At 35.3% G+C, this 24,998-nt stretch overlaps 1 protein-coding gene across 1 annotated transcript in view; it reads left to right on the top strand.

The window, feature by feature from the left end:
- Positions 1-24,998, top strand: part of MALRD1 (MAM and LDL receptor class A domain containing 1) — a 229,868-nt gene that overhangs the window by 103,945 nt on the left and 100,925 nt on the right. Inside the window, exons 26-27 of the mRNA XM_030944073.1 lie at positions 10,018-10,263; positions 11,891-12,048. Of these exons, the coding sequence (XP_030799933.1) occupies positions 10,018-10,263; positions 11,891-12,048 (404 nt within the window). The remainder of the gene's footprint in view (positions 1-10,017; positions 10,264-11,890; positions 12,049-24,998) is intronic.

Below are 24,998 nucleotides of genomic sequence, written 5' to 3'. Positions count from 1 at the left end.
TTTGAATATGAAGTAGTCATGACTACAGGTTACTTGAATTTAGTTTCTACATAAATCGTTCACCTGTTATTATAAAAATTATCCTTTTTATTTACTGTGAAGCAGAAAAATATATAGCCCAGATTTTGGTGGTGTATTTTCTAATTCTATTGAGCTTTCTCCAACTAAATTCCAAATCTGTGTAGCTTTACACAGATTGTACTTTATCACTGTACTTTATCAATCTAACTGGAAATATCTTGCACTACCTTAATTCCACAGTTCCTTCTGATTCTTTTTGCTTGTCTATAGCTTGGACTCTGATCTATCTCCTTTTATTTTCAGTTCTAACCTTACCAGATTGCGTAATGGTTTGAAAGCAATGTTCCCATTTTCCAAACTAAAAAAGAAAATTATTTTACTGGTCTAATTTGTAAAATAATGGCAAAAATTTAGAATGGGTTGTAATTTTAGGGGAGTTAAATTTTTCTTTTCCACTATTCTCTGGAGATTTAGGATACATTTCAGTCCCTAACCAACTACAATATTTGAATATACAGTAAAGTACATATAATTTGATGACATTTCCCATACTTTATAATAATTTTATGTCAAAGAAACAAAAAATTTTCCCTAGTTATTCCCAGACATAATAGTGAAATTAAAGCCCACAAATTCTTTGGATCAGTAGTCAGATGTGAGGAGAGCCTGAATTGGGCCCACAACTGATTACAACTCTAGAAACTGGCAGACAGAATGTGATTAATGTCATCTCAGAACATGATTAATGTCATCTAAGGTCCTTGGAGGTAGGGCATTGTCAGCCCTTGTTTTTCTGTTTCACAAAACTGTTTAACATCTTCAAAACTTTCTTTAGCTCTTGGGTCTCCACGGACTTGTTTCTGAGAAAGGTGTCCCAGAGCAGGCATCCAAATAAGTATAAGGTCAGGAGAAAAGAATTTCAGTGCTGGCAGTTTGATGAGAGTCTCTGAGCAGCAGGTGAGGGCAGGTATTTATATCTACATTCATAGTATGAGCTGATAATTTGTTTTGGCAATGCGCAGCAGCGGTTTGGGAATAGCTTTTGTAACCAAATTGCTCCAAAAACTGTAAGAGGAATTTCTGGTACTGTATTTATAAAGGAGAATCCTCTTGAAGAGCCCTTCTGTTTCATTTTCTCTCTACTGGGAGAACTAAGTAAAATCTGAGCTTTCTCAGGACCACCAGTGCTACTGTCATTATTAGCTCTCATTATAAGGCATTTCTCTATGTGTTACATATTCCAGATTCAGAGCTGGCCTTCCCTTGGGTGAACTGAGAGCATGAAAGCTCTAATTCTCCTCTGCATTCCAAGAACTAGATAAAAAGGTGCTCTTACTTGTCTGTAATGACTTTTCTTTTTCTCACACATCTAAAAGTAGAGAAATTATGTAGCAGTACAGAGCAGTCTTAGAAATATAGGATGTTTCTACTATTAAGTCTTGCAGCAGCAAAAGCGATCTGAAAAAAAATTTCTATTTCACAGAATCTAGTCCTATTTTATGTTCATGCAGTACACCTTTGATGGACATTTGAATTTTCTAGACATCCTGTAACAAAATTTCTATATGCGCTTAAGACTGAAGACAAGTGTGGTTCTTTTTTCTCCTTCTGTAACTGTAGGAAACAAGATCTAACTCAAATGTACTTTTTAAAGTACATGCTTATCAATAGTCACTTTGGACTGCATTTTACATTACTAGTTAGGAATTTACATTTTACATGTACTCTAGACAAAGAAAAACAATATTTTGAACAAGATGTTTGTAAACTTTATATGAAAGTTCAGTTTACACTTCATGATTTACATCATGAAAGATTTCAGGCAACTCACTGCACAGCTTCATTTTCATTCTCTGATTGTTTTGTTCTCAAATTTTTCAACAGAATATGACTTCCAAGTAAAATGCTATTTTAGCTTTCACAAGGTACCTAACTATCCCAAGATGTGCCTGGATGCTGTTTAGTGTTAGGATAAGAAAAGTTAATACACAAATAAGTAAGTTAACACACGAATAAGACATATAAAAACTGTTAACTGTCAAAATTTATTAAGCATTCTTGCCTGTGGAAGGACCACAATAATTTTTTGCTTAAAATCAGATCAGTCCCTTGGTCCAGCATCCATGTTGAAGACAAGAGGCAATGAATGTGTTAAACACCTCTGCCTTGTTCCTCTCCTGTGAGGAGACCATCCTTGTCCTGTAGTGGGTCAATTGCCGTTAATATATTTGAAGAAACTCTTTTTATTGTCCATCCACAGCTCTGCTCAGCTGAGCCTTTGCCACAACATTTTTTTCCCTACAGTGGACAGCAGCATCTCTGTACTTTTCCCATGTCACCTGCCCTTGCTGCTGCTGGCCATACACCTTCTTTTTGCCCTTTTTCCAAGGGAAGATTCCTGTCCAACCAAGACAGCTTTCTACTTCACCTGCTTGAGTTCTGACATTTGGGAATTGCCTGCTTCTGTGCCATTATTAGGAGATGATGTTTAAAAAGTGACAAGCACTGATGGATCGCAGCACTTTCAAAAACAGTTTCCCAGGAAACCTTAATAAGTAATTCCCTGAGAAGTCTGAGGTCAGCTCTCCTCAGGTCCAGAGTTGAGGCTTTGGCAGTTCTCCTGTCAAGAATATCCACTTTGCTCACGAGATCCACTCTGATGACAAGTAATAGATCAAGGAATTTATCAAAGCTTCAAAAGAAGATTTTGTAAGAAATTACTCAGCTTCAATTGGACTTAGAGATGAAGGTTTGGGCTAGGTAAATATGAGGGGTTTAGGTAGTGTTGTTTTCTGGGTTTCAGGACTGTTTGGTACTTTTCTCTGTATTTCCCTTAGCTTCCTTTCCAAGCAGAGGAAAGCTGAATGGCAGAACTTATATGGTAAGCTCTGTGGAAATACTGTGGAGTGCCATCAAGCAATTTCATCAGGGTTGTTCTTCTAACCATGAGCTGTTCTGTTCTTTCCATGTTCAGTCACTTGCTAAGCACATGTGCTACTACTTGCTTACCTCAAAGTGTGCTGGTAAACGTGAACATGTGCTGAATGATGGTGCAGTTAATAAAGTTATTTATGCTTTCAGGAATAAATTACTGTAATGGATTGAATTAACATTAAATGAGAAGAATAAAAAAAATAATTTTGTCTTAATTGTTCATCCTGGCTGGAAAAAAAGATAAGGAACAGAATTCCTTAATGGCACTAGGAGACAGTGTAACAGTATTTCAGCATAACAGTGCCAAGATTAATTCTTGTTTCTTTCAGAACCTCACCTCAAAGTATTTTTGCTGACTTTATAGGTAAAACTTTAGTCTTTTTTCTTTCAGTGTCTGAGAACAAACATGTAACTCAGAGGAAGGGAAAAGCTGAACATAATTGAAGCTACATTTCTACAAATACTGTGTGATTAAGGAGTTTGTTGAAATCTTTCTCCTCCGTCAAGCATAAGGCATTTTTCATTTTCCTGTTGACCTCTTCAATGGAGGCTTAAATGTGTGCAGAAGGCTGTTCAAGACATCAATGAAATATTTTAATCATCACATACTCTTCAGATGAAGGTGGTAAATACAGTAATCCTGAAATTTATTCCTGAGTAATGACAGATGAGGATTCATAGGGGTCATGACATTCAATTTAATCAGTTTTGGGCAGTTTTCGTTTCTCCTACACCTGACCCTTACTCACATATGTCTGAAAAGTTTTAATATAGCAGTGTTTAATTGTTGTAATTTTCTACAGAAACTCTGAGCAGATTATGCTTCTTTCAGTTGTTTCTCACTTTAATCCCATCTGTACACAAGTGAGAATTCTCCAGAACAATTTCCTTTGTAGTTTACATTTGTATTGTTGAATATTACTACTGATTCAAGGGAAGAGGTTGACATTCATAAATAGTAGAGAACCCCAGCTGATAATAGTTGTATTTTTTGTTATTCTTCCCTTTGAATATTGAACAGTTATATGCCAAATTAAGGATGTGACTGAACTACCTGATAGTGTCTAACATGTTGATGAAAACATCGTTTTCTGGAGAACGTCTGAGGTCTTGTGGACATATAATAGAAAGACTTTTTACTGCTTATTCTATGTGTTTTACATGCCTTTTTTTGCCAGAGAAAGGGTTCTCAACATTGTTTTGTTCATACTTTCAGTTCTGGAACCAGTGTTTCTCAGGTTCTGGGACTCCATGCCCACTATCCTCTCTCTCACCAAGGTTAAATCTGGCCAGGACAGTGTCCTCTGGTCTCAGAGTCAGGGCTTGACTCTAAATTAGAGCTGGTTGGTCAGGCTTTGGGTAGGATTTGAGGGAAGTGCTTTCCACCTGTCACATTTACTGAGCAGCTCTGGCAAGTTGTACAAAGGTGATTTATCACTGCACTGCAGCTTCACCTCCCGCTATATGCTTTGGTCAACAGCTTGAGGTATGGTGGAGAATATGCGACAATCACGTATTCCAGTGCAGCCAGTGAAGATCTCCCCCACTTCAGATTCAGTTATAACATCATAAAATGCTTCTAGTTCACTGTTTAACCAACTTTTCATTGATATCCTTGTAGAAATTCCCTTCTAACATACCTCAGCTGTCCAGAGTTTGTGCAACCCATTTCTCATGCTCAAACTGTTCTGATTTATGGATGTCTGCTTTACTTGCTTTTCTTCAAGCCATACTTTAGATTCAATCTCCAGACTTTTCTCCCATCAGAAATGCAGCCAGTGAAAGCACTGGCCAGAGCCTGCTCTCGGCACCAGGAAATGCAGATGCCGTACCTTCTTCCACCCTCCAAACAATCAGATAGCAGTTGGACCGTTAAACCAGAGGTCACAACTAAATGATTTTGGGCTCTAAGGTAGAGATGTCGCCAGTTAAGCACCAGTCCAGGCTCTCATAAAAGCAGTGTTACATTGATCTGCTTCAGGCAAGATATCGGTCTATAGTTGTATTGCATTTCACATGAGCTTCAAGTTGTACTTCTAAAGGGCATGCAGCAAATTTTTGACATATTTTTAAGATTATGGATCTGATACCTAAGGAACATTCATTTTTCTGTGTCTTTACTAAGGAATTCAGGCAGTAAATAGATTTAGATTTCATTTATTTGAGCCAGAACATGGCAACCCAAAATTTTGTTCAATATAATTTTATTTTGGATTTTTGCTAAGAGTAAACTCATGAATGTGAGTTAAACTTCTCGCTTTAGTTGGTATTTAGTCTTTCTCACTGTAGTAGATGCTATGAATATGATGAATATTATATGATGAATGTTATTGTTTTTGGAAAAGCTTTGCTTAAAACTAGATGTAAATTCCTTTTCTCTTGGTGTTTCTAAGTCCACCCTCAAGAAGATAGGTTATAAATTTCAACATGGCTTTGGAAAGGGAAGACTGTATAAAAGAACTGATGTATCACGGTTCTTGTTAAGTGTGTGTCGTGTTACAACAGTTTTCTTTGCTTGTCCTTTTCTTCATGCTGGAGACATAGACCACTTGATTAGAACTGGAATAACAATATTAACATGTACTATATATCTTGTTTCAGTTTGCTAGCAAGGAGCAAACCAGTCGATGCTATTGCAATGTATCTTTCATGAATCCAGGCCTAGGTCTTCTTATCCAGTATGGGGATTTAACACTTGAAGACAGTAACGAAATATTTCCTTTTAAGTTGCCCTACTAGCATGTTTTATAGCAACATGGAAAGTATGCACTATTTCTGTTACTGAAGATATTGGTACACCAGCACTGTAAGAGTGGGAGAGTTTAAAATACCTTCTGCCTCCTTCTCTAATCAAAACCTGTTCTTTTCATTTCTTGTGAATGCACATTCACATGCATCTAAGCAATTGAAACGGAATCTTTTGATCTTTATATTTGTTTTTAGCATTGCCCTGCTTATAGTATATGCATAAACCCAGTATGAAGAGGCACTGAGTAGCCCCTCTTGCCTTCAGGTTAGAATTTCTGGTAATCTTAAATAAAGCAAAGCACCAGGTTATGACCCACTGAATGTGTCACAGATTGAATGCGTCTTAAAGAGTATTGAGTGACTGATAAAAATCAATAATTTTCTAATAACAAAGTATCAACAAACAAAACAAAGAAGTTTCTTCAGTGCTCTGTCATGGACTATTGTATTGAACAGCAATATCCTATCTTGCTGTTTATGTTTTTGGGTTTTTTGGTTCTGAGGTTGAATATTACCAGATCTGATTACTGCAAAAGAATTCTCTTGTGCTTGTGTGTGGGAATGGTCAAGATAAGAAATTGATTGAGAAACTTTTGGTCATTGGAGCTTTTGTCTGCTGTTTGTTGTGGCAGTAACTTTGACAGTTAACAGTTTCTTCTAAAAGTCCCTTGTGCAAATGAACTCAAGCTGTTGTTTTTCTAACTTTCAGTTGTTCAGAATGCAAATCAATATGTCAAAGTACTTGCAAGGTTTACAAAACCAAATGTTTGCACTCAATTCAAGAAAATAAAGCCTTTTTCCTAAAAAAAAAAAATAATAAAAAACCAAGCTGATATACTCTAATGCTTTTTAAATCTTTTTTTTTCCCTGACACCCCAACATCTGAAAGTCTTTCAAAATTATTTTAATTTCTAAAGTTTTGCTTTTGAAATGAGATGCATTTTTCACATTCCTGCATTGACAAGTCAGGATTACTATGCATCATCAACAGTGATGAAAGCACTTTTTCTGTGTGTCCTTGGGCTACAGTAGTGAGATACCTGAGGAAAGATGTTCTTGTTAACAAATTATTTTTTTAAGGACACATAGATTTCAATCATACAGTAATGTCAACTCAGACCAAGAAGGATAATGGAGTAATTTTTACAGGGAAAAACTCAGAGATCTAAATTATCCAGAGAGCCCCTATCCCTGGGATGTCACCCTCTTAGTCTGCTGATTAATTACTCTGGCCTCTGTACCAGACTATGGTTCTACAGGGGCTCTAGGTTTGATTTAAAAGAAGGCATGCTTCCAGCCATGTGAATGTAAATAAAATATTCTGAAAATATTTTGAAGCAGCTCTAGATTTTCACACCTATTGATGGATTATTCCAGTAATTGTAAACTATCTCATTCATTTGATTTGGTTTGGAAAACATCGATGCTGATGCTATTAAATATAATAAGTTTACGAAGGTTAACAACTTATTAAATTTAACAACTTTATAATAATCCTAATTAGAACATAATCTGGCCACTTCTGGAAAGGATAATAAAAATATTTTTATAAATACATTAATAGCAAAAGGAGTGGCAAGGAAAACCTCCATTCCTTATTGGATGCAGGGGGGAATATGAGAAAAAATGAGGAAAAAGGCTGAGTATTTGACACCCTCTTTGCCTCAGTTTTCAATAATAAGACAGGTTGTCCTCAAGAAAAATTTGTTTTGTCTCTTGATATTCGCAGGTAAATTTCTATTTTTTCAAAATACATTCAAGAAAAACACTCTTAATAAGGAGATTAGTCCTTCTCCTAAAACATGTTTAAAAATAGAAATGTTTTACCTGTTGATTTTGCTGAGGGTATATGAACAAGGGGATTATTTACTGGTGCAGCTGTTTTCCTCTGTTGTATAAATCCTCCTCAATTCAAGGATTATTTATCTGAAGGATACATATAACGATAAGATAAAAGATAATTATCTGAAAGGGGTCTAACAGCCCCTAAGGCTCTACTGCAGCCTAGTTGTGTCTATGCAGCTACCACATAGGACAACAAGTCTGCCCACAAATAATCTTCAAGAAACACTGATTGGAGGAAAGATTTACTGAACTTTGTTAAGGAGCAATTCCTCTCAATTAAATACCTCTCTCATACCCACAGGAATCTGTAGAACAGAGTGTTTCAACAACTAATACTAAGAAAAAGTAGGGAAGAAAAAAGAGAGCTCTAAAAAATGCTTTTTCCTGTAGTTCAGAGTTTTTGGGGTTTTTTTTCTGGGAGGAGGGAAGGTTGTTTGTTTGTTTGGTGAAGTTTGTTTTTTTTCCCTACAGTTTTCAAGCCTTAGAAATGACATTTAAAGAGAAGTTATACTATGGAAGTACATCCAGAAGCAAGTCACGTTACAGACTCAGGCAGTGTAATATCATTCATTACACATGCTTGGAAAGATTCATTCATGCCAGGATTCAAGATGGATTTTTTTGTCTTTTCTCAGGAAACAAAGACTTCCACTTTTCAACTCTGCTTTTTTTTAAACCTGAAATTGAAAACAATGCTACAAAGGGACCTCAAAATTCAATAGTTATTGAAATTATTGGTCATTGAACTTCAAGGGAAAATATTTTAAGGCATAAATTGCCTCCTGAAATTTAAATTCCTAGTTTGTTGACAAAATAATTTTTTTGCTAAATTTCTACTGCAATCACTAAAAAGAAAGGTAGTATTATAATAACTAGCTCCTAAAAACATATGTCACTTAAATTAGGCAGCAATTTTATAATAAATCTCTGTCACTCATTGGGATACAACAGAGATGACTGAAATTCTGAAGAAGATTGATAGGAGTTTCTGATGGTCACTGACTGATTCATCGATGCTATTGCACCATTCTTTTGACCACAACCATTTTCAGAGATCGTGTACTAATAAAATTCTCACTGATGCTTTTGTAAACTTTTAGCTTTGAATTTCAAACAAGCCTTTTTCTTCTGGTCAGAGATCACCCATTTTTATTGTCTCCAGATTTGGAGATCCTTGCCTGATATTATTGCAAACCTGATACATATTTTTATGTTGCTAAGAAATCGAGAATTATTATTTAATATTTTCCGTGGAAATCTTGCTGGACACTTCTATCATATTCCAATATGTATTTGTATTTTAAATTTATTTTAATAAGAATTGCATTAGGAGGATTTTAACTTGAAGAGGAGAGGTTAATGCTTGTTCTCTTTAGCTGATATCTAGAAATAAAGTGACTTGTTTTCACTTTAACAAAAACAAGGGTTCTAACAAGGTTTTTTTCAGTTTGGAGTATTTGTAATTTAGAGTCTGGCTGAAACAAATACTATGAAATGGAGGTTGCCAACATGACAACTGAATACCCCATTTCTTATCCTCTTTCTACTAATAAATCTGTTTTTCAGACCTCTTGATAAAATCCAGCCTTATGTGAATGTCATTTAGCTCCTTTAAATTAATACAGTGGTAATGGAAACAAGTTTTTAGCACCATGTGATTTTCAGTATCAATTAACTCAGATTCTCCCTACTTCTGCAACTTTTAGACATGTACATATTCTAATTTTGTCTGTTGAGTTCATATATTCATACTCCTATTTTTAAGTAAAATTATTCATTTATTTCTGGCACAGCAGAATGTACAAAGTAAATGGGAAGGGGTCAGTTTCAGAATGTTGTGTTTCACCTCTTGATTACAGAATGTACTGAAGTTATTCAGAGTCCTGCAGTAACTGATCTGAAATGAAAACATGAAACTTGGAAATAGATCCTGTGTCTGAGTCCTACAATCCTTAGGCTGTACAATAGTAGAATTATCCCTCAATAATGGCAGGAAGACTGCATAGAAAGGACACCATCAACCTACTGAACTCATAAAAAAAATCCATTAAAAGGCAAACCTCTGTAGTTAAAACAGAAAAGTTTTTTCTTCCAAATTAGGGCTCCTAAGTAGGCTCAACTTTGCAGCTAAGATAAAATGATTCAATCCAACACCACATGAAAGGAGAATGCCAGCAATTAAGTCAGACTAGAAAGCTTTGTTAGTGATGGAATGCCTGGCTGGATCTTGCCCTCTGAGGCTTTACAAGGGAAACAGTCATTTATTTAGGCAATCACTTGACAAAATACAAAAGAAATAAACTGATAATGGATTGGTACTTCAGGGGATCCAAAGGCTTTTAATAAAACTGCTCTGGACCACCCTCCTCCTCCTAAATATTAAGCTCTCTGAAATGTAACCTTCCAGTAACCTTGTTGGGATGCATGGCACTGTGATTCACCAGGACACCCTCATTCTTCTCTTTTCAGGCTCCTGCTCACATGGCCATAGGCAGTGCCAGAATGGCAAGTGTTACAGAGCAGAACAAAGCTGTGATTTTGAAGACAACTGTGGGGATAATACAGACGAGAGTGAATGTGGAACTTCCTGCACCTTTGAGAATGGCCGATGTGGCTGGCAAAATTCCCTGGCTGACAATTTTCACTGGGTGCTAGGGGTCAGCTCGCCTCGAAGTCTCAGACCTCCCGGGGACCACACGCTTGGAAATAGAACTGGTATGTTGTTAGTTCACAAGTAAGGGATAATTGTCTTCATGAAATGTCTCATATCTCCACAGGCAGCAGGGGAGTTCTAAAATCTCTAATCACGGTGTCATTTTTAATGAACAAGATTTATTAAAATATAAAAATATTAATTTCCATTGTACAATAATCTTAATGTAGGAAAATTGAATCTTAGTTGTTTTTTATATGAATCGGGCAAGATAATTTGATATCTGTCTGGAGAGAGGCATTTGGTCTGGCTGCAATTTGTAAAGGTGAGTTAGCTCAGCTCTGAGATCCACTGGGTCCCACTCCTCCGGAGCTTGAGGTCGTTTTCAGGAACCTCTACAGTTTCCCATACTGACTATTCATACTTTAATTTTAGATAATGTTAAATGAGTAAATTTAAAGAAACAAATCTCCTTTGTCAGTGCATGTCCTGGTTTGTTTTGGCCACTCAGTTATGTGCTCTTGTTCTTGCTACAAGCTCTGTGCCGTCACACTTTGCTTTTGAAGGTCCTATAGCTCAGACAAAGATGTTACCAAAGCTGAGCTCAGAACTGACCTTAAATTTAAATATTCACAGCAAAGTTACACAAAGACATGATAGCAGTCACTGAATGCTTACACAAACTGCTGAAGGACAAAACCCAATAAACTTCAAAATACATAGGAAAAAAAGTTGTTTGCCTTGCCAGTAATACATATATTTAAAGTATTATCACAAATACACCACTACACTTGTTGAATATATGCTTGACCTCAGATTTTAGGATCCCATAACACCATGGCAAACATCTATGGTCATATCTGAGGCAGGGAAGTGTCAAAATTAGAATGAACCCATTTGTTTCTGCATTATCTAGTGAATTAATTTTTTTTTTTGCCTAATTCATATACAAACATTAGTAGATGTGCAATTACAAATTTTGTGTTATTTATAATACATTTATGTTTATGTCAAATACACATTTCCTATTTGTACAAAGGAAAAAAAATGAATTTGAAAACTTGGGAGAATTTTTTATGCTTCTGATTAAAAATAAAGATGGAAGACTCAAGGACCATATCAGTGTTGAAAAATACTAACTCTAGGCATCTAATTTTGCAATTTCATCTGACTAAATAATTTATATGTTCATTAATATTCAAACAGAGTAAAAATGACCAAAAGAAATATGAACCATTAGGGATACATAGTGATTTATACATGCATAATTTTTTTCCTCTTTCACAACTTTTTATATAGCATGACTTGCTATTTTGAAGATTAGCTTTCAGGAGACTTTTTCCTGAAATTTATCATGATGTGGCTATTGTGTGATGTATTGTCAGAATTGCACCTACTGCAGTTCAGCAGGGACATGTATTCCAAGTAGCCAGAAAACATGGAAGAGCTCCCAGTCTTCTACACAAGTCCACCCAAATCTTAAGCTGCTACCACCAGTTTATTCCTTTTATTCCTATTATAAGTGCACAAGGAATGGGAACTGGTCATTTTTTCTCCTGTGGTGAGGTTCACTACTATGAGACTTATGAGGGAAGTGTTCTTCATATGTCTCTGCATTTAATTTGCTGAGTTTTGGATCTAATTTGAAAATGTAAAACATTTTTTCAGTAATACATCATTTAATTTCAGGACATTTCCTATATCTTGAGGCCACTGCAATAAGCCTAATAAATGAAAAAGCCCATGTGAAGAGTTCCGTATGGAAAGAATCAAGTGGGAGATGTGTGATGAGCTTCTGGTACTTCAAGTCAACACAAGCCATGGGACACCTTCAGGTTCTGATTAAGGTAACAAAAAACCCCTTTTCTTTTGAATATATTATACCTGTAAGGGTTTTCATGCTCCTGCAGAGTGCCTCAGCACTGTGACATTCTGCTGTTTAGCTGACAGACTGGAGAGCTCCCACGCACCTCCTGGTTTTGTGCTGGTTTTTATTACTCCAGTCTCTTAATGCTTTTAGCATTTCTCTTCCAAGAAAAGCCATCTGAAAAGCCAAAGAAAATCTTTTCAAATCCTCTTTTTATTTTCCCCTCTTCACATATAGTACCTTTCCCTCTGATTTTTTCCATGTGAGGCTATTTTCATATTTTGCTGACATCCTTTTTGGTATTTATCAGTATACAGCTCTATTGTTCTTATGGGATGACACACAAAAAAAAATTACCAACATGTACAAAGTGAGAATAAAATGCAAAAATATGACTGCATTAAATATTTTTATATAAATGGGTACAGAGTATAATCAATTTTATTTAGAAATATTTTTTCTTCACTAAATGTGAGACAACAAAAAATTATTTCAAAATAATGTCTGGTTATTAATTTGCAAGTGAAAACCTAGACATTTGTAAAAAATTGGCTGTTCCTTTGCTGTTCATTAAAAAAGATTAACTGCTTGTAAAAAACTTTTTAAAATCATAATATGGTTCAGACTAGAAATTAATTCTTATGTAGAAATTAATAATCAACATTTTTCAGACACAGTGACCAAATACGTGTTTGTGCTTACTTGTATCTGTGCTTCTTTTCTGGTTATTGAAGTATAAATCATGGTGCAATTTATTTCCTACAATATTTCTAATAATGTCTTGGTGAACTTCATTAAAATTTCTGTTTTATTTCAAATGAATATGTTGGCTGACTTAACTTTAAACGATAAATTATTATTTTTCCTTGAAAACAAAATACTAAAAATTATTTCTCTGGATTATTCTGGATAATATAAAAATAATGTAAAAGCCTGAAAGATAAAAGACTTCAACAGATTTGGTACCTAGAGATACAACCTAGGATATGACTGCCTGAAATATAAAAAAACAATAGGTTCAGTGACAATGGGTTCATTGCCTTTGACAGGCATCAGGAGATTTCTTTCATTAATTAGTCCAAACACCTACAAATAGGAACAGACCACTCATCAAGTAACTGCATATTTATTGAGATGTTTTATAAAGCTCTTTTTCCCAGAAAGGTTCAAATTCGTAAAGGAGGCAAAATTATTCCATCATTGTACCTGGGATTTTTTGCAGATCAACTTAACTTCACCTGTTATGCTGTTATAAGGTCCCATAAGTCCATATTTTAATTGGAGTTTCTATTTAGCAGTGTCTGAAGGAATATAATCTAATTAAACAACACATAGTCATGGGAAGTCATACTGAAGCTTCTCCTGCTGGTTCAAACTGCAATACCTTGATATTTCCATCCAGATTAAGTATCCCTTGATTTAAAGTAAAGTTAATGTCAATGAAATCAGATAATTAGGTAGTGATTAGTTGAAAATAAAAAATGTTAAGATGATCTGGAAAGGTAATTACCATCTCAAGTCTAAAAACTTAACAAACTGTCTCTGGCTGAAGTCATTCCATCCATTCAAAGTTTAACTGAGAGTGAAGACTGTATAAGCAATGAAAAAGTGATGAACAACATAAAAAAATTCTCTTCTTCCAGAATTATCACAGAGAAACAAGAATGGTAAGAAAAGGTAAAAAGCCATTTTTAGAAAAATCATAGTTCATGGTATGCATCAGTGTCATTTCTTAATATATGCATTGCTTGTCCACTTTCAGGAAGTCAAAGAATATTATCTATCATACCACTGAAGTGGTATAACAGATTATGAGATAAACAACAGCCAGAAATAAAACTAAAAGATCATAAAAGGGTACTATAGTCCAGCATGAACCTCTTTTGTTAAAGTTTGCAGCTAGAGAAAATCAATACATTTTCCTAAAGGAATTTCTCTGAAGTTACTGTTGTTTTGATTTTTTTCTCTTTGTTTTGATTTTTTTCTCTTGAAATTGTACTACATATTCTTTGAAGAAAACTACCTGTATATGGAATAATAATAATCCAGTCAAAGTGATGGGCTGTTGAACTAGCTGCAAATGTATAGTATTCTTCAAATTGACCCCTTCAACATTTACATAAACAAAAGATATTGACAGTGCAGCTATTCAGTGCAGCTGAAATATCAGCTCACTACCCATCTGAATTCAAATTACAAGGTTTTTGATAGCAGTGCAGAAGCAAACAGAATATTCCCCAAAGAGATCTAGATATAACTAATCAAAACTTTTTCCAGTGAGATTTTGAGACATTCTAGTCTTGACTGTGAGAGTTATAAGAGAATACCATCCATTGCAGGAGACATTTCAAAGTTCAGGTGCAGCATGTTCACTGTGCCTGTTTTGGTGTTGATGGTGGGGCACCTCATCAGCATTCAGTTTATTTTAAGAGTCAGAAGAAACTGTGTATTTTTAAACATGTTTATAGAGAGCCAAGCAAGAATTATTAGGTGAAAGGGATAATATATTTCATTATTCTGTTGATCTAAAACAAGCTTTCTACAGCCACTTAAACTGTCCCTGCAATCAAAAAAAAGAAGCAGAAGGAAATCAGCAACAAAGGACAAAACCATTTGTTGAAAATAACTTTTGTGGTATTGATGTCAATTGCTTTTGCATATAGGCATTTTAATTTAAGAAGATAATTTAGGATCTAGTTCAGTTAGGGGAAGATTCTCTCAAAGACTTGAAACAAGCCTCCAAAAACAAATATGCAGATGAATAAGGAAGGTGAAACCTGTCATTAGTAACTCCCTCTGCTGACAATAACAAGGCCAATACACACAGGATCTCATTAGGAAGTTCCAGTGGACCTTACCCAGGCATTTAATTAATTCCATCCAGTTAAAAATGAGCAAAGGCACAAGGACATTCAGGAAGACAAGTCCTGACCAGGGCATGGCAAGTAAAGCCAGGGCTTATTTATTCTGTGGCAGCTGCAGCCTAACCTGGCCAGGGCAGCAGGCAGCTGGAGCCAGCATCCAGCCTCCTGCATCCAGCTGCTCAGGGCTGCTGCAGCACAGGTGAAAAATAATAATATATAATAATTATACCTGGCTGCTGCAGCACAGACCCTTACCCTGGCTGCTGCAGCACAGACCCCTTACCTGGTTCTGCAGCACAGACCCTTTACCTGGCTGCTGCTCCTCAGCAAAAGCTGGGAGCCCTCACAGTTGTTCCCCTGGCACTGCTATTGCTTTTAACCAGCCCAATGTAGAGAGGTTTGGTCCTGGAGAAATGTGTGGCTTAGCAGGTGCCACAGCATAGGTAGTGATGAGTCACAGTGGATTTTCTAATTCCCTGGTTAGTTTTAATGGAGCTAAATTTTACCATCCCAGGCTGTGGATGTGAAAATCTGCAGCAGAGGTTCTGCAGATGCCAGCTGGTATATTCTGGACATTTGTATTGGTTGGATCAAGTAGCTTAAAATCACATTTTCACAAATCAATATAATTGACCCTACTTCTATGGGAAGTCACTCAAGAATAAGGCTTAAGGAAACTGCTTATTCTTCCTCACAGCATAAAATAGAATGTGTATTTCTACATTGATTCTTCTCACTGACTGCATGAAAAGCAATCGATCCCTCACATTAATGTAGAAGTTAGAGACTGCATTGGGTTCTGGTAGCCTCAAAGCAGATTACTTGACCTCCATGAAACTAGAGGGAAAAATTAAGTTTTCAAAGATTTGCTTGAATGCTTTACTTAAGAGTTTACTGAAATCATGCTCCAAAAAATGTAGACTATCTGTAGATTTAATAAACGTAGATATAAGATTTATTTTGTAGACAAAATTAAAGTATTAGCAAAATTCTTTAAAGCTAATAGCAAAGAGTAAATTTTCCTAGTATTTAGTTCCATATAGCTGCATAGTGGTAATGGCCCTTATTTAATTAGTATCTACAACTCTGAAAAGGACAGTTTTAAACTATTTACTCCCATTACTGACCTGTGAACTGTTGTTAAAACTTGTCGTTGAGTCAATGAAATGTCATCTGACTAATGAGAGAGAATAACAGAATATTAGTTCTGAAGGAAATCAGTGGAGATACAGTGAAATACAGTATTACTTGAAAAGAGTAACTTTTATGGTATTTTTACTTCCCAGGGCAAGAACTTTTTTTGTTTGTATTTTCTGAATCTCAAACAGCACTTTTTATCTTTCTAGACATTGTTTCAAACAGTGTTGTTTTAGGCCTGATTTTGACCCAATGACATAAGCATATTTCCAAGCAAATTGAGAATGAGAGACTGATTAAATAGAAATAAATCCGTTTTCATTGAAAGCATAATTTTTCAAAAAGAGTTTGCATAGAAGGTACAAACAATTATGCACAACTGCAGGTAAACACAGATACCATTCAGTGTGTTTTATTTTCCGAGATGAGTACATTAGGAAGTTATTTCAATCTTATTGTCAGTTACTGGAAGAATATAATTCATTGAATTCCTATACTGCAACCAGATGTAAGCATTCATTCCAAGGAGTTGATGAGAGAGAATAATATATTTGAACATTTTTTGAAGGAAGAAAGTATTTAAAAAAAGAGTTAAAGAGTCACCCTTGTATTTTGGCATCTTTCTTGTGTAGGTGAGAGGCTTATCAGAGGATAAACAATCATTGTTTTTCTAGAAACACATGTAAGTGAAATTGTTCGTATGTGAATTTTTAGGATTTTTTTCTTAAAATTCTTTGAGAACTTGGCTTTTTCCTCACTCAGGAGGTGAGGGAGATGAAGAGTATAGGGTTAGTGTGACTAGGGCATGTCCCTGCCACGCAGGGCAGTGCCTGGTTATAAAACCAGGCAGTCTGACACATTTAGGCAGAGTGATGCACACAGAGTCATTGGAGCAACTCAGCAATAGCCTGACACATTCTACCTGGAGTCACAAGCCGAGTATCCCAGAGCTAGTGCCACCCTCCTGATTTCTACCCCAGCCTGGCACCAAGTAGCATAATGTGGCATAAATAACAAATGCACTTTCAGTCTCCTCCAGACTGCACAGCTCCCTGGTGTTGTTTCACTGGACCCACTCCTCAAGTCAGAGATCTCTGGGAGCGATTTACTTTATTGATTTGTCATCTCATAATCTCAGAGTGCAATCACATTGCTGCTTTTAGCATATGAGACTTTGAAGTGACTCTGGGATCTTTGCCGGGCAGACATATTTTGCATTTTTCTAGCACTTTTCAGGGCACACATTCAGCAGTGAAAGTTGTGATTTAAATGGGTCTCGGGGCAGAGTTCTTTGAAGGATCATAGAGCTGCTGTTTAATGATTTTTACTGCAGCAACAGACATCAAAATCAAATCTTTTTATAATAACTGTGAAACAGGCATAGGACTTTGTCTGAACAATAGCTTCTGAGGTATAGCCTTGGGCTTTGAGCATTTTCCACACCTTCTCTTCTAAAGAACTCATAAATTTAATTAACCTTTTTTTTTTGAGATAATAAATAATGCAAGATGTAACCTTGTGCCTGCTGATACCTTTTACAAAGCATAAAATATGGATCAGATGTAAAATTCCAAGACAGTATCTAATTTTCCTGATCAACAACCCCACTTAGAAAAAACTCTCCAAATTTCTTAGAAATGTTCTAAGAAAAAACCTGAACATTTCTAAGAGTTCCATTTGACCTCAGCAAAGGTGGAAGATCTTTCTTTTTATTTTCTTTTTCCTTTCTCATTGCTTTTTACATCCCAAAGCCTCTTTGGTCTTCCACTGAGAAAAGCATCTTTCTTTTTTTTCAAATAAATCCTGAACTGAGCAGATGTTATATTGTGAAACTTCATCAAGACCAGATGTAGCACTAACACTCATGATGCAGAACATTAATCTGTTACAGGTTTTGTATTCCTTTAATGAAACTTTTATATTTTAATTCACAGATAAGTTTTAGTGTTATGAAGATCAAGATAGTCCTTGATCTTTGGCAGGCTTGCAGTACCAAGTTGCAGAGTGCTTAAAATTACTTTGATTAATCAATAAGGGTACTTACCACAAGAGTCTAATTTTTATCCTTGTAGATTTTTTCTTTTCCTGACCTTCAGCTTTGAATTCTCATTACCTTCAGGAAGAAAAAAACAAAACAAAACAACCAACCAACCAAAAAAAAACCACAACAAAAAGAAAAACAACAACAACAACAACAAACTAAAAAACCCAAAACAAAAAACCAAACCCATAAAAACAAAAAAAAAAAAAAAAACCCAAACAAATACCAACTCAAAATCACCCCAAACCAGTTGTTTTCTGTATTTGCCATAATTTATTTCACAATTATGGGAGGATCTGATTCTGGTAATTTCCTGTGAGAGTCAGACCAGGAATTTTTAAGTACACATATTTACAATTGCAATAATCTCAAAGTGTATTTGTTTGTAGGTTTATATAATAGCATTAAGTAGAATTGTCTTATCATTGCACACACTAACATGCAAGGACGTTGTAGAGAGCAGGTATTATTTGCAGCACAGAATAGCAGTGTCAATGCAGGCGGAGCTTTGAGAGACACCAGTTTCTTCCCACCATCTTACTGTGCAAACAAAACCCTCCACAACTCAGTAACTTCATGGTGCTTGCTGGTGAAAGGGTCATTGCAGCTCAGAGATTAATTTCCTGCCCACTTGTGGAAATCCCATAGTCCATTCACAGCAGTTTCTCCTCTTTGTAGACTCAAATTCTTCCAATGGGTTTTTTCAGTCATACTCCTCAGGTTTCCAGCTTCTCTCAGCACTTCCCCGTGTCCTCATTCTTTTGTAATTTGTTTCTGCAAGATTCAGGCCATATCTGCAATTAAAAAATATCAGGGAGCTCAAATAAGGAATTTTAAACTGATTTTAAGACTGAAGAAACCATGTTAACGTGATTTTCTATTTAAATTAATGTAGTCGTGAGAGATGACACAGTAACATTACTAAAATCAGGAGTTAGAGACTATTTGCATTAAGTCTGGAATATGTGGGTGTAACTGTGTGGTCTGCAGGGTATATTTGATTTTGCCTTCAGCAGGAGCACTACAAGTAGAAGATGAATACTAAAAATTGCATTTCTTTGCTCCTATATACCAGATTTGTAGAGGGCCTTAATCTATCTGTGATACTAGTTTTTCTTTGGCTCCAGTTTTTAGATGATGGGGAATGTTGGTGGGATTTTTGTTTGTGTGTTTGTTTTTAATAAATAAATCTTTATTGAAAGTACACATCTTATGGAATTAAAAAATAAGGAGAATTGTTTAACATTTAGCTGCAATGCTGGGTTGTAATGTGAACCAGGAATAAGTGGGTGTCATCAAAATGTGAGCATTTTCTTAGCAGAATTGGGGTCTTGTTTTCTAAAGAGAGTGAGTATACCACAAAACCCCCACAATCTACCAAACAAACAAAAAGCACTAAGCCTTTGAGACTGTATCTAACAAAGTATGATGTGGATGCTTCTCAGATTTTCATACTAAATGAAAACTACGAGCCAAACCTTTTTTCTTAATTTTCAAATTCATACAAGAGAGAAAAAAAAATTGTATAATGGAAGGCATTCTTGTTTGTTGGATAGCAGTCATTGAATATAAATACAATTACATATTTTAAACTTATTTTAATTCTAACTTAGATTAAGAACACAATTGAAAGGTGATGAATAAAAAAGTGCAAGTAGCCTTATTTTTATTTCCTTTTCAAAATCATCTCTTTTCTCGAAACCATTATATGTCACCACACCTTTCTTATTATGATGCTAACATAAGGTTCTATACCATGGGTGCTGCTTTATTATTAATAATTTAAATTATTATTTTAATTATAATTTATAATATTATAATATAATTTATTATCATTTATATTATTATTATAATTTGAAATTATATAATAATAATAATAATTATTATTGTTATCCAATTTTATGAATGTCAGTTTCTCTTTCACTGAAATGTGAGAAGAGACAGAGGTTGTGGAAAGGTCATATGAAACCACAGTGGAAAATTAGGCTATTGCAATTGTATGTTTTATGTCCTTAACTTCTCAGTTTATTGGAAACTGTGTTTTGTTTGAATTACAGTGGACCAGGCAGTCAATCTATATTTGGCTGAATCAATAAATCAAGGCACAAATGTGAACCATCTTTCAGGTTTTAAATAGTTTGCTTACACTTGTTTTCTGTATATTTATACCATCTCATTTAGGCATCTGAATAAAGTCCTTCTTCTTTTAAGTGACAGGATGATAAAGCTACTCTGCCATTCATGCCTTTAAAACCTTCAGCCTATATTTAGATGTTATTTGGTCTTCCCCTCAGAACCTCACTGCTGCCTTTCATGCTTTCCACTGAATAGCACAGCTCTAGTATATTACTGTTTTCCAGTTTAATTTAGTTTGATCTGCATGGAAGAAAAACTTCTTTAAATCAGAATTTCCAATGTGATCCAGAAGAGGTACTATTTAAATTTTGATACATGAGGCATCTAATTCATTTCATTGATCAGCGAACACTAGAAGACTTTGTTATTTATGACATGGAAATATCATTAGACATGAAGGATTCTGCAGTGCACAACATTATTCTGAGCATTTTGACAGTGTGTTCAGTTCAGAATCGTGTTCAATGGGAGCTTAGAATTAGTATGTTATCACAGAGTTTACTAGCAGTCAAAAATTATTTAAGTTGATTTTCATCTCTTTAACACTTTATACACCAGCTCTGTTCTTCAAGAGTTACTAAAAGAGTGAGAGTTCTGCTTTTTTTTCTTTTCCCAGTCTAGCTGCTTTAGGAGTATGTGGGCTATGGAAAGGAATTAGGAACTGATGAAAATCTTCCCCTCACTCGCTAGCTGCACATTAATTAATCTTAGACTTTTCCATAGTTAAAAGTGTAGTTTGTTAAAGTCAGTTTCTCTGGAATTTAATCTCTATAAAAATTGCAGTCCTCTCCTTCCAAATTGTACCAAGATTTGTGGCACAGAGAAATGAGGTGTTTATTCAGGTTAGATCTGTGATTTTTTGACAAAAAACAAGTGCAGTAAGATCCTTTTAAAAAGACCACTTGTCTAGACAAGAGCAATGTTAGAGTTTGAAAAGAGAATTTTCACTGCATGTAGTTGAAAACCTGAATTATTTTATAAATAATATCCACAAAATATGTGGTCATATGAGAAAAAAAGGTACAGATTAAGATGTGGCAGGATCAAAGTAGGAATGTCATGGTAAATGATAAAAAAATATCCTAAAGCATATCATTAATTTTTCTGAATATACCAATTTAACTGCTACAGATTTTATACAGAAGATGCCAGTGCTATAGAAACTTCTTAGACATCATCTTGAAATATGCCTTTCCAAGCTGACATGATGAGATTGAATTTCTGCTGTAGAAGTCGTAGGGAAGGGCATTTTTCCACAAATCCCTTGGAGTTCTCTTTTTCTTGGGTTGCTTTGTCACTTAGTGGCTATATTTTTCTTGATTTGCCTTTTTAAATGTTGCAATATTTCCTCAGTTCACAGTAAAAGGTTTATACTCTTCTGATAATTAGCTCTGTGCTTATTTGCTTCAGGGAATAAATCCATTTAGAAAACACAGACAAAACTTCTGCACTGTCTGCAAGATCTAAGGAAAAAGTGGAGCCAGAGAATTGAGATTATCACAGCTACTGAAACTATAAACCAGAAGTGGGTAATGTAATAGTTGCTGCGCTGGGAAAAAAAATTGAAGGATCTTTAAGGGATTTTGATTGGAAAAAAAATAGTGAAACAGAAAGAAGTGCCACAGAATTTCCTGTTCTACCTTAGTTTTATTTGTATTTGTTTTGAAAGATATAACAAATTCTCTTATATATATTGGAGCGTGGCTGACATGTGTTCCCATGTCTCTTTTTAGATCAATCATTTTGCCTTTTTCTGGAAAATTATGGCTGTTACCACAGGAAAGACTTCTTAGAAAGAGAGCTCTGTACTTTCTACAGCAGGGAGATTTTTTTCCTAAGAAATATGTTAAGGTCACAGGACTTGATTTTAAAATGCAATTTGTCCCAGTCTGGGTGGGACAAATTCCTATTACTTAAAGTCATAGATTCCCACAGAGCAACCACTGCTGCAATCACTTTAGTCTCTCTTTGTTTTACTCCCCATGTCAAAGGGAATTTTAAGTATGATTTGTCTCATTGTAGAGCAAACATGTCTAAGAGCAAAGGTGGCTGTTACTTTCCCTACTGCTTCCTGTAGACTTGTAAGCCTCCATAATACCTTTCAGTGAGCAGTACTGAGTACTGTCAGGAATGTTGGATAAATATTTGAGTTTGGAATATTTCAGTAAATGTTGCCATATACTTACTTAAAATTTTAGTATCTCTGCTGGCAATGCAAATACCAAGATCTCATGAATCTGTCTGCAAATTTTGTCTTGCACATCCCTACCATATTATGTATATTTACATATTTATAACTTCATTTTTCCTTCAACATACTTGGTGGTGGCCATTGGATAGAGAAGTGTTTTATTACAGGACTATCTGTCAGTTATAAGAGCCCTCAGTTTTTAGGGAATATAGTTCATAACTGTAGATTAAAAAATTAAATCAAATATCTGGTCCCTTGGCATTCTCTGAGATAAATAGTTGTATCCATTAGATGTTATAGAGAGAGGACTTAAACATTTCTCTTAAAGATGCCTCATTTATCCAGGATCAATGCAGTGAAGCTTAAAATACTTAATTGAGTTTTGACTATATAAAGAACTTCCTATTTTTTTTCAGTCTCAGTGTTTTGGGTCCCCTGAGGCTGTCCAGTTAATCTAATATCCCAGAGGATCTGTTCTATATTTCTACGAGCCCAAAAACTACAATTAAATTGAAAATATTCCAATATAATACAAATAGGCTGCATAGTAGATGTCACAAAGAAAGAAATACAGTTATATTCCAGAGAACATCCCACTGCATCAAAGTAGGAATGACACCTGATTGACATTAATCACTCTCTCATACATCTGAAAAAGCATATGATGCACTTTGATGATTAATAAGGAATAGTCATGTCAATCCCTGTCCTGCAGATTTGTAACTTTGAAGAAGTGACAGATTAAATATTTATTAAAACATTATAGATTTTAATGACAGTGTACAAGAATTAAAAATTATTATTGTCAGTCTTAAAATTATTACTAATCTTTTAATGATATTGTCCTGTACAAAAGAACCTTACTTTTCCTAAATACATTTTGCTTACATCACAGATAGGTACTGCTTTTTCCTTTATTTTATCAAATTTTATTTTCTTTTTCTTTCACCAGAATTTCTGTAAATATATGTTTTCCTACTTCTTCCACTCAGTATTACACAGATAATCAAAATGTTATTATAGGTGAATTGCCAAATTGAAAACTTGACTAAAACAAACAGAATCTCTGGAAAGTTCCAGACACTTTGCTCAGCTGAATTGGGTTTGCCTTGGGGCTTTTATTTTACAAGGCTGCTATAGTGATAATTCTTTAATTCTTCATGCACAAGTCTTCACATTTTGAAGAGCTGAGAGAACTTTCACACAGGTTGATCCCATAATTCCCACTTTGTGGAACTGATCAGGTAACACTGTGACACTATGAATAGAATGCTTCTGACCTTAGCAAGCATCTGTCAAAGTGTCAGAGCAGAGAAGTTGTCCTGCCAGCCCAGCCTGTGTCCTGCCTGCCCACTGTGTCACTCAAACTGTGCTTTGATCCATGACATGTGAAAGAAAAGGTCCTCCACCATCCTTTTTCTCCCAAAGGCATCCTGGACAAGCTCTCCCTGGTAGTGTCTGGTCTGCTTTGCAAACTGAGGTGTGAGTTTTACCCAAGCCCCGGTTTCACTGTGGCTGGTTGTAAGCACAGACCTTCCCAGACACTCAGGGGGCTGTGCCCTGCCGTCCTTCCTCCTGTCATGGATGTCACCCCTGGTTCTAGAGTTATTAGGGGTATGCACCTCCTACTCAGACACTTGTATTCCTTCTCTCAGTCCATATCCTAACTGAGAAAGAGAAAAAATGAATTGAAAAAAAAAAAAAAGAAGAAGAAGAAGAAGAAGGTGAGTTAAAGATGTATTAAAAGTGCTGAAATTTAGAAAGTGACTTTTGCCTCCCATCTTTCAGTATGGTATTCAAAGTATTTCCTATAGGAGGAAAAACATGACAGATTTGAGGTTTCCTCATTTCTGCAAAATACTTTTTAATGATCTTGATTCATAAACTGTTCTGTTACATCTATTACTCTATATGCTCTGCATTTGTGTAGGTAGTGCATTGAAGTAAGGGGGTTACTTTTTTTTTAATCCATGGAATCTATCCATGTACAGCATTTAGCACACTGGCCCTGTTTGGCACTATGGAGGGTTGTAGCAGTTGTCCAGAATCTTAGAAATTTTGTAACTGTGATTATTTCTCAAGCTTGAAAGCTTTGCTTCTCCACAAAATTGCAGTTCAACTCTGAGACAGGAACATTCCAAAGAGATCTGCAAAATGTGATTAAAACAAAGGTGTAACAGGGTTTGAGACAAAACAGAACTAAGTTGCTTGAAATGCTAATGGTCTTACAAAGTGGCTTTGATGCTTACTATTACTTAGCCTTAGCTACAGAACTGAGAGAAAAAAAAAATTAATCCAAGCAATCAAAATTATATCCCTTAAGCTACCTAAAACCCAAAATCAAACAAAGGTGGATTATGACAGGAAATTAAGAAGAAATATATGCACTTGAGGAGGAAGAAGGGCTGGGAGGGTAGGAAATGAGGAGAGGATGAAGTAGGACAAAATACCTAATTAATCCTCTTTTTGAGTGTGTTGTTTTATTTCTCTCTTCTAATTGGTAAGGATAACATATGAAGTGAAGATATATTTTTTAGGAGCCTAAGCACATAAAAGTATAT

The sequence above is a fragment of the Camarhynchus parvulus genome, chromosome 2 (assembly GCF_901933205.1).
Source record: "Camarhynchus parvulus chromosome 2, STF_HiC, whole genome shotgun sequence".
Taxonomy (NCBI): Eukaryota; Metazoa; Chordata; class Aves; order Passeriformes; family Thraupidae; genus Camarhynchus; species Camarhynchus parvulus.
The sequence above is the reverse complement of the archived record's forward strand: the minus strand, read 5'-3'. Positions and strand labels throughout refer to the sequence as shown.